A 12,915-nucleotide genomic window follows, 5' to 3' on the forward strand; every position below is an offset into this window, starting at 1 on the left:
CAAAATCATTACAGAAGCAGTTTGTTTTTTACAATCTCCTTACAGTCTCCTTAAATGTTGTTTAAAACTACAAACAAACAGCAGACTCTTGATCATAACCAAACGATAACAAACCATGTTATGATTTAAGTAGAGCTTGAATGTTATCTCTTTTATTATCGGATTTCTCTCAATAAAAATTGCTAACGTTTGCAAATCAAAATGTAATTTCCTATGTTGTAAGAACTTGTAATCGCATATGAGAATAGAAACGAAATAATTTGCGGTAAACTTTTCTTTCATACAGTACATGGCAGGCCTTACTAAAAACTGCTTTATTTTCTTTTTTCTTTGAATTTAATCACTTGATGAAACTATCTATGTTCAACCGCATACATCCATAAAATATTTTTCACAAAAACGTGTAGAGCCTGCTCTGCGGAAATTACAAAATTAAATTATTCATAATCATTTATAAAAATCGAAAGACAAAAATATTTTCCATAATACTAAAAGGAAGGGATCGACCCAAAAAAACTCGATGTCCAATTAGTACCTTATTATGAAAAACGAGTCTCTTTCAGTTTGACACATCATGTACAAATAACACTTCTCAATCCACATTTTGAGTATCCGCTTGACACGGGTCTGTCCGATATAAATATCCTGTTCTGTAATAACGCGTCCGGAAGAAGTGACCATCTTCACTTTGTCCGAACCGCAAAACACGTAAGGGTTGTTGTAAAACTTGGCAATGTTGTGTCCGGTATTTGGTATGCTTTCTGAGAGTGATAAACAGCCGAGATTCCAGCACTGGATGTGTTCACCGTCTTCTGATTTGACCGGTATAATCATCATATTATCATTAGCGATAATTTCCGGACATTGAATATTCGGAACCGTGGCTTGACCGAAAGTTGAGATATTCACTTCTTGTAGAGTAGTAAATTTTGATAAATCCCATATACGCACTGTTGAAATACCGCTTATTGAGAATAAAAATTTACGCCGGGATGCCTGGACAACCATAACTGGTGCCCCGGCATCCATGACGGTCTGCAGCTCATAACTTTCATTTTTCTTCCATACGCAGATAGTTGAATCAGCGGAACCAGAGATGAGATAATCATCGGTGTGACATAAAGTTCTAACTGAACCTTCGTGTTGTTGAATGATTTTTACCGGAGCTAGAGAGTCCATGTCCCAGATAACTATGGATTTATCTGCCGAACCTGAACAAAGGTTTTGGCCGTCGTATTCAACCGTCATCACTGTCTTTTCGTGAACCAATAGATTGGTCACATGACACGTTTGCAAATTCAACGCAAGGATGACATTCGTCTGTTGAAGTTCTCCCGATTCCCCGATTGCTGCGAAAATATAACCCGGTGCCGTTGTCACGGAAATGAAGTTTGATTGGCATTTATCAATCTCTGCAATCACTGTCGGTTTTCGCATTAAGACTAAATCGGAAATCGGGTTGATTCGAAATTTTCCGAATCGGATTGACGGTTTCACTTCGAAATCCGTTTGAAGGAGATCACGCATATAGTTCCATACAGAGATATTGACTTCAGCGGCGTTCTGTAAAATATCATTCCTTTTCTCCTTTCCGTGGATTGAAAGTAGCCTACCCGCGACAGATTTCTGAGGCGTGTAAATCATTTCGCACGCTCGTACAACTTCTGGCATAGTATTCATGCGGTCAAGATATTTAGTGCATAGCGTACGGGCTGTTTCGACGTTGTCTTGAAATTCATAAAAAGTTGAAGTCACCATGACCTTAGTAGCAAGGATTTTGTCGGTAGTCTCCGGAACGACCCCAAATGCCATTTGTCCGGCATCTCTCGCTTTACGGAACTCCTCTCTTGCCGTTTTCAAATCTCTTCCCAGTAATTCAAAACCTGTAAATATTAGCGAGAAAGTGAAACCTATAACATGTGTTTTTTTCCAAACCCCTTTAGGCTATCCTTCCTAGTTTTGCATTGATCGTAACTGTAATTGAATCGCAAAGGAGTTACCCTGACGTAATTTATGAAAAGGTCTACAAGCGTCGCAAAAAGAGCATTCAATCGATCTGAAAAAATGTAAACACCACAAATAACTGTCACTTCCAAAATGTGTAATAAAATTTGGGGGAGAATATCTCACTAACCATTCGAATAAGGGAGTAATTAGTTGAGTTTTAGAACGGTAAACTAGTTTAGGGATGGAAAATCGTTCGAGGTTTATTGAGACTCGTCTTGACTTAAAGTGTTTGCCTTCTCCTACCTGTTTCCATGAAAGCTATGGCAGCTACCAACTCCTTTCTTCTCAACGCGTTCAATGATTCGTGGATTTTGCTGAATTCCGACAACAACATCTGTCGGATTTTTTCCTCGCTTACATCCCCATATTGCAATTTCTGTGCTGCTGCTGGTGCAAACAGCTTCCATACCAACCCAATGGTAAGTTTGGCTGCAACTATCTCGCCCATGGCGTCTTAAGCGATCTAAGTTGTCATTGAATCATTACCAGGATTATAAGTGTTCTTATGTCTTGAGAAATTTCTTTTAATTATACTAAAATTACTAAAATTAAGAATTGATCAATGACTCAATTTTTTAATCCCTAAACAATTTACCTCGTGTGCTATCATGAAATCCAATACTTTAGATCACAGTATTTCTCTACCAGCTCACGATAACACCCTCTGTGTCAAACCTAGTGTTAAAAACCCTGTCTTCTTCAAAGTTTGACCCAACCCCTCGAAAAAGCCTCAAAAAAGAGTGTCCCTTTCACGAAAAGCAGCAAAATCTGTGCCCTGGTTAGAAATTCAAAAATACTCTTCATATTAGAAATTCTCGCTACTTATCATCAGTTCATGACTTCATAATCCATCAAAAATCACTGCTAACTGCTCCTTTCCTTTCCTCTAAGTTTGTTTTGATTTTGTAAATATCTACCATTTTGAATTTCCAATTTGTCGTAAAAGTGCATACATTAACAGATATGTGTTGGCTTTGCATTATTCATTAACTTGTTCTCCACCTTGGTGTTCTTGAGTTCAATTACATTTTGTAAGAGAGAGGGTAAATCTAGTTCTTTTTATAAGAACATGTTGATAAACTTTCAACAGAAGCTCTTTAAATTCACGATTTTCAAGGGGAGTCGAGTTTCGATCGAATGAGGGAGTGTATCGAATAGTAGAGCGTCGTTTGTGAGTGTTTCTTGTTATTATTGAATAGTGGAGCGTCAACTGTATTGTTTAAAAGCCTCTCGCCTTTGATGATGTAATTTAAGGTTTTGGTGATCCTACGTATCAAAATGAGAAACTTCCGAAATAAATGGTTGAAAGTATACCAGGCCCTCGTTATTCGTTATTGCTATAATTGGGATTTAGTATCGAACACACCTTGATAATGAATGCGTGAAACTGTCAGCCACAGCATCAGGGTCAGGATCTAAAATATGTTAGTTTTGTGGATAAGATATTGGTTAAAGTTTTGAAACAAAAGGAGATGTAACGAAAAAGATCTTCAAATGACTTGTAAACTATTAGTAGACATTAGCTAACTAACTTTTTCTAATTCCCATCTCAAATTACTTACTTAGTCAAAATTGCTGAGTGGGCGTTGTTTTTGAGGTCGATTCGCATTCCCATAACAAAAATATCAGAGTAGTGTGGTCGTGTTACAAAAATACAGGCTGTTTCGCCACGCTTTGGTCAAAATTGACCATAAATAGCATCTTCTGCGTGAATTATCTTGAGTTAGGTAATGAAATCGGCTATTCCCGCTTAAAAGTCTTCTATATAGTTTTTCGAGAGCTTTTGAATGGTATACTTGATAATGTCTGAAAATGAGTTTGAAATTTTCAAAAATTTTCGCCCTTAGGGTTTTGCCTGGGGAAAAAAGAAATGTCCCAAAAAAGGGATGTTCCACCAGTGGGATTTAGGGGAATTTTTCCTGAGGTATAAGCATCCTATAGAGAAGGTCTTGAGAAAGTTTCAGCTAGATCTTATTGTTTTCCCGTAAATTATGCTAAACGACCCCACTAGAGGGATTCTTCAAACCTACAGGTCTTCACTTAGACAAGTTCCGCTTATAGAATATGTGTTCCCCATTCTCCTTTTTCAGGATACACTAAATTCAGTCTGTTTGCATCCAACAAATAAAACAATTCAAAAGAGCACGCAAAATCCAATACATCAAACGACGAATCAACCAATAGCCGTTCGTCAGCGTCCACTTCTGGTGGCCGAGAGACCGCAAGCTACACACAACGTAGTAACGAAGCGACGAAATTTTTCTACGGAAATCAGTGAAGGTGAAGCTGTGTTCGATAAATCGAATGGTGAGTTAACCTTGTTTATTGGTATTCCGAATACAGATATCATATTCTGGTAACCTTTACAGATTTCCCGTGAAAGTGCGTCCAGTAATAAAGTCGACTATTGGGCTACTCCATTTTATATCCATACAAAGTGGTAGACAAATATTTCTAGGGGGTAATCTGGGAAGAATTTCCAAGGGTTCAAAAGGGGTGTTTTTAGCAATATTTTTAGCAATATTTTTGTGATTTTGGCGCTTTTGATTGTTAAGGGAGCATTTGGATTGTTTTAGACACCCCTGTCTCAGTAACCCATTGGGTATTAAAAGTTCACCGGGGTGACTTTGAAGTGAGAAATATTGATACCGGGCAAAGTCAAAAGTCAGGATTTTTCCCTGGGTTTGTGCTATTTAGCACTTTAGAAAAATCAGATTTCGTCGGGGGTTTTGATAAAGTTCTCGTATTTTGCCCGGGTTGAGATTTCCATTGTTCTTCACTCGATTTTTACACCGGGTTATCGACAGGGGCGAATCTGACCGGGCCACTGATACAGGGATGTTTTCAGGTTAGTACGGTACCATAGGATGGATAAACTTTCTCATTCCCGGGGAAACATTTCTGGCGCATTTCCGGGATCTTTCCGATGATAATTTCTATTGTGTGAAAATGCATAGACAATAGGCTACGACCTGGCAGTGGGCGCCTAACAAGTCGGTGAGTGTTGTTTTTTTCTGTGGTAATTAATATTGATTCATGCACACCTATGCGGTGTGCATGAATCTCAAAAAGTTCATGCAGAGAAATAGAAAATCATTTTCTTTTCTTTTAGGCTCAAGAGAAATTGAAGACCTTTTATCCCTTGGACAACTCGATCCCAACCTTCAAAGTACAGTTAACGAGAATACACTTGAGAATGCTAATAATCGAGACCAAACAAACTCTGTTACTCCGCGCGTCTTGATGGTTCAACCTAGAACAGTTGAAAACAGGGCCAATGAGACAAATCTTGACAATTCAAGTGAAGGGCAACTACAATTAAGTCACCTTGATCAACCAGCTCAACAGGCTGAGAGTAATCGAGACGATCTGACGTCATTACTCAGTGATATGAATGACGGGGTGCTTGACCTTGACTTAAGTGAATACGATCTATCCACGCTCTCCGGTGGGGAATTGTAGCTATGATGTTTTTTTTTGTAAAGGTACCACAAAGCATCCATTGAATTTCAGGTCAGTGACCGAATGTCAGCCTTGAGTCTAATGTAAAATTTGAAAAAACAATGAAAATTTGCTGACATATTGACCTTCACCGTGATGGCTGAAAAAGGAACTATTTCAGTTTTTTAAAAATTGTAAATGATTGAATGTATTTTGCTTTTATTTAAGTTACAACCATAATAATGCATATATATCTCTTCTACTATAGAAACCATACCGTAAATCCTCGAATAAGCGCCCCGCTTGAATAACCACCCTGCTCGAATAAGCGCCCCCTTTTAGTTAAAATAATATTATAAGTGCCCCCCTTTGAATAAGCGCCTCCTCCAGGAAGGGGCGCTTATTCAAATATTGTTCTTGATTGAATAAGATATTGAGTAGATACTTGTGTCTTAAGCAGAAAGAAAGCAATTACCAGTAGATACACCTCAAAAACACATACACCTCAAAAACTACAAAGTTGTATATTTTGCTCTCGGGACCCCTAAACCTATTTGACTCAGAATTTTTTTAAATTTTCACAACCACATATAAATGTTCTTTCAAAAAATACCAAACTTTATAAATTTTAGACACGTCAAAGTACCTTAAACTTCGAATCTATTCAAAATTTTATCATAATTTGCTTTAAAAAATCAGGTTTTTTGGCCTTACAGACCAGGCAATTGAATTTAAGGTCAGAAAACCTATACTTTTTAGATACCTATACTTACTGTAGATATGGAAAAATCATTGTCTTTTTAATAGATAGTCGTCAAAGAAAGTAATTAGACCTCCAATTGTTATCAAATTTTTGTAGTTTTTGAGGTGTACCAGCCAAAAAAAGTGATTTGAGCAATTAACTTTAAAATCAACTTTGTCATATTTTAATCATTCAAATGACATGAGACACAAAAAAATTCAACTAAATCAACATCAAAAATCATAAATCAAAATAAATCTATAAACTAAAATGACATGTTTTTTTAGAGATAGCCTATCAATTTTTACAGCATTCTCAAAATGATCACGAATCTCCTTATAATCAGGAATATTCCATTTTTAGGTTACGTCGAGGAACAGCTTTTATTGGACCATCTATTATATCCTCAATCTGAAATAGGAATGCATCTGCATTTTCAGGAGCTTCGTCCATCATTGTTCCTTTCCCGAGTTTTGGGGTTTAAGCATTTTAGGATAACGGAGACAACCTTTCCATCGACATCATCTAGAAATCTCATTTCTAAACGACCAATACATAATTGATTGGATTTTTTTGTTGAACGTACCCCCAACGTACCACTTTTTAAGAACATCATCTTCTTTTGTTGGTGGACAAAGCTTTTTCCATGTGTCAAGAAGCTTAGCTGAAACCTTTTCATTTGTAGCTGTCTCCTCATCTTTAGAAGAGGTTTCAGCATCTTCAAAAACATCTTCGAATTCGTTTTCATCACTAGTAAAGTCACTTTCATACTCAGACTCGGTACTGAGCTTCCGTTTATTATCTTTGAAAACTTCTCCCTTTGGCAGTGTTATCATGATTGGTTTCTTTCCATTGACCTGACATTTATTTTTTGCTGCAAACTGACCTTTTCACCTCAAAACAAACTGGGCACTGCTTGAGTCCCTTAGCTTCACATTCACCGTCAGAACAGACACAGTTTTTCTTGCATCTGAAAAATGCTTCTTTTTCCCAATTTTTCTGCTGTAGTTTTTCTTCCTTTTGCTGTTCCTTTTTCTGCTTTTCTTTTTCAATCGCTTCCACTCTGCTTAAGATGTCTTGAGCTTCCATGCTGCCATGTACGTTGGTGATTCGGATGTTTTTCGTTTTCTCTAATTCCTTGGGTTTGACTTTTTTGATTGATAACAATCCAGGTATTTCTTCTAATTTCAAGCTTTTTTCGTAGCCATCTTTGATTATTCCTTGGTACTGCTCACACATGCATTTCCAATATTCAACAGAACCGTATTTGTACTTTGATTGTGCGAGCTTCGACATTGATTTAGGGGTGCTTGGTGTCTCGGCAGATGATCCTAAAGTAGCTCTAGCCGAAGTACGGGTGCATCTTTTATTCGGTGTACTCGGTCCAGGCTTTTCTATATCCTTGTCTTTATTCATAATGAGGGCCGCTTGTTCGAATTTATCTTGTTGCATATCTTCAACATTAAGCCCATCTTTGGAGATACCAACTCGTTTAGCAGCTTTCAGTATTGTTTCCTCCGTAGCCCATTTTTCCCATATCTCTCCTAAGATGTTCATAAAACCTTCTCGGTTGATCGTTTGAAAGCCAGGGAAAAGTTCGTCTCTTTTACTGTTGTATTCTTTATGCAAACTTTGATTTGGATTTTGGTCGAGTAACTGTGTCACCCCAGTTGTATCTGGTGGCGATATGAACAAATTAATTTTATGTTCCCTGAGGAACTTTAATACTTTATAATCAAATCTTGAGCTATGCCCATCAGCCAACATAACTACTGGTCGTTGAATTTTCTTTTCGTCAAGATACTTATCAAACAAGCGGTAACATTCAAGGAGAGATTTGTTGTCTTGACTGCCTTTTTCAGTGGAAGATATCAAGAGATTGTTGATCTTCTTTGCAACTGGCTTCGGGCACATATGTGTTGTTATGCCTTTTCCAGAGAACAATACCTGAGAGACAGCCATTTCTCCTAAAAATAAAGAAAATGGTCAAATTATATTCATAACATTTTTTAAAAATAATTCGACCTTTGATAAGTTTTAGCATGATTCATTAAAAATACTATAGAATATGCTGTAAATAATACCTGCTAATGAAACAACTGGACAAATGGTCACAGATTCACGATTCTCCCGCATCATCTTTTTGCATGATTCTCCGCGAGCGGCGTATGCCAAACCAGATTGAGTAGCATCGACTCCATAGTTAACAAACTGCGGTGTTTCATCGTGGTTAAATACCCTTGAAGTATCGATATCTCCTGTCCATACTCCAGGTTCAACTTTCTCAGCATTTTTAAAGATCTCGCACGAAATTAACTCTTCGGCCAGGTCGTCTACATAAGAGAAAAATTAAACAGAGTATTAATTGATGCCTACTGCGCTCAAAATTTGACCTAAATTTAATGTTTTAAAACAGGTTGAGACGTTGCATTACCATCAGTTTTAAAATGCGTGAAATTGTAATTACCTAGATGCACCTCAGCCATCTCTCTCGTACAATTTAGTGCTCTATTGATGGAAACCGTGCCTTGTCGTTTCAGAGAAATATCAGGGTTTTCTGCTTCAAACCTTTGCCAGAATGATTGCGAGAGGCTAGTGAAAGAAAGCATATGAATATTATTTTGGTTGTGAAACATCAAAAAACTAAAACGCAATATTTTCAGACCTCTAACTTCGTCTTGCTGGCTAAGTTCATGGACTGGTACTCATTGAATATTTGATTATCGAATTACATACCTCTTTCTTTCTCCAACGTATGTTTAGCGTTAGCAGATAGCTTCACAAATTTCCGACCACCACGCAACTTCAAATTACAATGCTGCCTTATTTTCAACACATCTATTATGAGATTCGTGATATCTCTTCTCGATATCCCCTGATGGCACCTATTTTTGTTTTTGGCAAATTCTACGACCGATCTTTCCTCCTCTGGTGTCAAAATTCTCTGGTGTTCTTTTTTGCTGTTGATCTTTTTTTCTTTCAATCTTCGATCTATGGTACCACGATCTTTAATCAATGGAAACCGTCCTGTTTTTAGAGCACTGTAACCCTTTTTCCCATTTATCTTACACCATTCCACAGCCTCCTCAATTTGAGCACTCTTTTCGTTGATTTGTTTTCTTTTCACTGCAGCTTCGGCCTTAGAACTTGGCTTACCATATACCATCACAACACGTTTTTTCACTTTAAATTCAAATTTTGGCTTGACCATTATGTATCTTAAATTGCTTTTAATCTCTACGCAAAAACAGTTACCACACTTTATCAAGCACCGTATTTTTTGAAGTTAACCTTTTTCGTCTAGCTAAGGTTAGGGAAATCTGAACCCAAATTATACCATATGTTCTTTTTTTTTTTTCGGTTTTCTGCTCTGAACTTTTGATTTTCTCTCTCTTGACTTGTTATTATGTCTTGTCGATTTCTCTTTTTTATATAAAAGTTGAAATCGACATCAAAACATTCGAAAAGAAGAGAAAATGGAATGGTTTTATAACCAGCAAATATAAGCCAAAATAACTCGCAAATTTTTATAGACCATAGAAAACGGGCATAAAAACCTGAAAGATGAGAATTTTGACATAAGATTTGAAACAGGATTAGTGCTTGTACCATAAAATGATAATCTGGCAGCAAAATCTTTTTCTTTTGATTTTTTAATCTGTGAGCAAGGCTTTAGTTTTGTAGTTTTTGAGGTGTATTAGTGTAGTTTTTGAGGTGTTTTTCGGTTTTAAGAAAAAATTTTGAAAACATTTTGTAATCCGTTGGCTGATTACTAAATTAACAACATTCCAGCCAATCAGTATCCAAAATTTGAAATCAAAAACACTTTTTTGTAAAAAGTTATTGAAGAAAAACCATTTTGTAGTTTTTGAGGTGTATAACGCTAAAAATGCACTTTTTCCCTACCTTGTAAAAAACAGGAATCTAATTTAAAAAAAAAGTTACACCCAGGGAAGACATTCATATATAGCCTACTTTAAACACAAAAAGTTTTATTCCAAAATTCCAGTCATATAAAGAGATAGAGGGGGCCTCTTTTTTTTGTAGTTTTTCAGGTGTATCTACTGGTAAGAATAAAATGATAGAAATTGTCAATTGGATTTTTCCAATTTTTCTTTTATTCATCCTTTTTTGAAAAATCAACCCAGTTTAAGCAGATTCCGAATTTGTTGATATACGAATTTCCGAAATAAAAAAATAAGCGCCCCGCTCGAATAAGCGCCCGGCTTTGAGCCTGAAAAATTAAATAAGCGCCCGGGCGCTTATTCGAGGATTTACGGTAATAACAATTTACATAAATTCCTCACTCAAACTCAAAATAGAGCCTTATAAATACCAATTTGATTGGTACGTACGTACTTTTAGGGCTTTTTAGTCCTCCGTTGTATTTACTGTTTCTCATTGCAGTTCGGTTCTAATACTTAGCTCGTGTTTTTGTAAATTTTGTAAGCCAATACACGTTTTTTAAGATTCGTAAAAATTTGAGAAATTTGAATAACTGACACTTCTTTTTCGACCGTCTATCTGAAACATATTTGCTGAATGTTTTTCTTTGTTCGTCGTATCATTTTGTTGAGTTCCTACAGGTGCAAGTCTGCTCGCGCGTTGCATTAATGGAGAGGCTTGGGGCGAGTTTGGTGTTGAAGATGAACCAATCAGATTCAAAGAAGGTAGCCGTAGTCGTGCTGGATTTAGTTGTGGTGCTGGACTTGATAAAACTCTTTTTAATTGTTCTTTATCATTATAAGGAATTTCTCTGATGGACTGATGTGTTGATGTATTTGGTGATGAATGGTGGAGGTTTTCGCTTGATGAAGCTTTGATGACAACTGGCTTGGTCTTCCAATTGTTGAAATTCATTGTCTTTTCTTCCTATGTGCTTTTGATATTTTTCGCATACCTAAAACATCAAAGTAAAAGAAAATGATAACCTTTCTTTCCAGTCATGACCTCACACACCTCTCCTAACCTGATATGATATGGTATTCAACCATAGGCTAATTTCTCACAAATTTCTCATAGAAATGTTTCCAGTTTTGTCGACTAGTCCGCCATGTTATTTTGTAAGCTGTCTTTGATTCTCGAACGTTCGAATTTCAAAATATTCGAATCGCGCTACTGATGACCAGAATTGAAACTTAGATGGCGAGCTTGTCACCCGGGGGGGGGGGGTACTTAGGCAAAATGGGTGCCGGGTATGTGCGAGCCATAAGGGTACCTTTTCTCATTCCTCAAAAGTCTCTCAAAGGGGTACAAATTCAAAAGTTAGTCTCTGAAAGGGTCCCAAAATCACGAAAATCTAAAATTTCTCTCTCAAAGGGTCACGATTTCCAAAAATTTTGACCAAAATTTGGTGAAAATCAAACCAAAATTTGGAAAAAATGGACCAAAATTTAGGAAAAAGTCTCTCAAAGGGTCCCAAAATCACCAAAATTTTGTCTCTCAAAGGGTCGATTTTCGATTTTCGGCTCGGACATACCCGTCACCTCGCAAACCTAGTACCCCCCCCCCCCCCCCCGGGGCTTGTCAGCTCTAAAACTGGACACGCTTTCTTTTATATTGAAAGCCCGATCCAGTCAAGTAGTTAGGGATCAGTGAACTCAACTCTTCTATTCACTCACTTTGCTACAAACTCGTGAAATGCATCTACTTTATTCATATCTACTACATCTTTGATATTGAAAGAATTAGAATAGATGTAATATATTTATTTTTTAAAGTTGAAACTGATTAATAATCGTCTGGAAAAGTAATATACGTTTTTTTATAAGAACAAACTATATAAGAACATAAGGCTTCGATGGCCAAAATGTTAAGAACAAGTTAAGAACATATTAAGACTTTGTTGACTCAAAAACACCCTATTTCTTAGTAAAATGGTCAAAAATATTCACAAAATGGTCAAAATAAGAATATGTTAAGAACATTTTTAGGCTTAAAACTCAAAAAGTTAAGAACATTCGAAGGCTTCAAAAATGTTGGATGTTCTTATGAAATAACGTGTATGTTTTCCCAAAGCAATTTACACAAATTTTTACATAATAATGAAAAACACAGAAAAGGGAATGAGTATGATTTTCTTGACTTCGTTAAATTTAAAAGGTGATATTTCAATATAAAGAACCCCCCAAAATGAATTTGATTTCCCTTAATTATAAAATTACTCGCCAAAATTTCTTCTCTAAAGTTATCCCTACTATTCTATTTCTACTCTCTGACACACTTCCAATTACTCGCATCGTCTTTACTACTGCTTATAAAGGTCTACTTAGACTACACAATATATTGACGTACAATATTTGACAATATCGTTTTCGGACCGTAATGTACGAAGTAAATAACATGTGCTCTATTTATAAAAAGGAATTTACTTTCTGTAAACAATCCCCCTGTATTGTTAAAAAATTGCAAATCAAGCTGACAATATATTGTGGACCCCTTTTCAATATATTACCGGCACTCAGCAATATATCATCAATATATTGCCTGACAATATATTGTGTAGTGTATGTAGCCCTTAAGGAAAGGTAGACAAAAGGTGTGTGTCTGTGAAGAGAATTACTCGACTTCCCCCTTGTAACCTTTGCACTAATGTAAATTTACTGTAAATTTTCAGACAACCGCAATCAGATGCACATGATCGAAACCATCAAAATTTTTAGCCAATGTCCATTCCATAATCTCGAAACTGACAAAGAGCTTTACAGTAAACCATTCATCAAAAT

The 12,915-nt window shown here is 36.4% G+C and overlaps 3 protein-coding genes across 3 annotated transcripts in view; 1 reads left to right on the top strand and 2 right to left on the bottom strand.

Annotated features, from left to right (window-relative positions):
- The window catches only part of LOC136811590 (TALPID3 protein-like), a 55,211-nt gene extending 49,514 nt beyond the window's left edge, over positions 1-5,697 (top strand). Inside the window, exons 29-30 of the mRNA XM_067068219.1 lie at positions 4,098-4,314; positions 5,120-5,697. Of these exons, the coding sequence (XP_066924320.1) occupies positions 4,098-4,314; positions 5,120-5,469 (567 nt within the window). The 3' untranslated portion in view covers positions 5,470-5,697. The remainder of the gene's footprint in view (positions 1-4,097; positions 4,315-5,119) is intronic.
- LOC136811593 (uncharacterized) lies at positions 260-2,553 on the bottom strand. Its single transcript, XM_067068221.1, has 2 exons — positions 2,251-2,553; positions 260-1,883 (listed from the first exon to the last, which is right to left on the bottom strand). Exons 1-2 carry the CDS (start codon positions 2,453-2,455, stop codon positions 529-531), a joined length of 1,560 nt encoding a protein of 519 aa, XP_066924322.1. The 5' UTR covers positions 2,456-2,553; the 3' UTR covers positions 260-528.
- A 1,278-nt stretch (positions 5,698-6,975) lies between the features above and the next one.
- LOC136811615 (uncharacterized) lies at positions 6,976-9,401 on the bottom strand. Its single transcript, XM_067068239.1, has 3 exons — positions 8,927-9,401; positions 8,275-8,523; positions 6,976-8,157 (listed from the first exon to the last, which is right to left on the bottom strand). Exons 1-3 carry the CDS (start codon positions 9,399-9,401, stop codon positions 7,055-7,057), a joined length of 1,827 nt encoding a protein of 608 aa, XP_066924340.1. The 3' UTR covers positions 6,976-7,054.
- Positions 9,402-12,915: the final 3,514 nt, after the last annotated feature.

The sequence above is a fragment of the Clytia hemisphaerica genome, unplaced genomic scaffold (genome assembly GCF_902728285.1).
Source record: "Clytia hemisphaerica strain Z4C2 unplaced genomic scaffold, Clytia hemisphaerica genome assembly, whole genome shotgun sequence".
NCBI lineage: Eukaryota > Metazoa > Cnidaria > Hydrozoa > Leptothecata > Clytiidae > Clytia > Clytia hemisphaerica.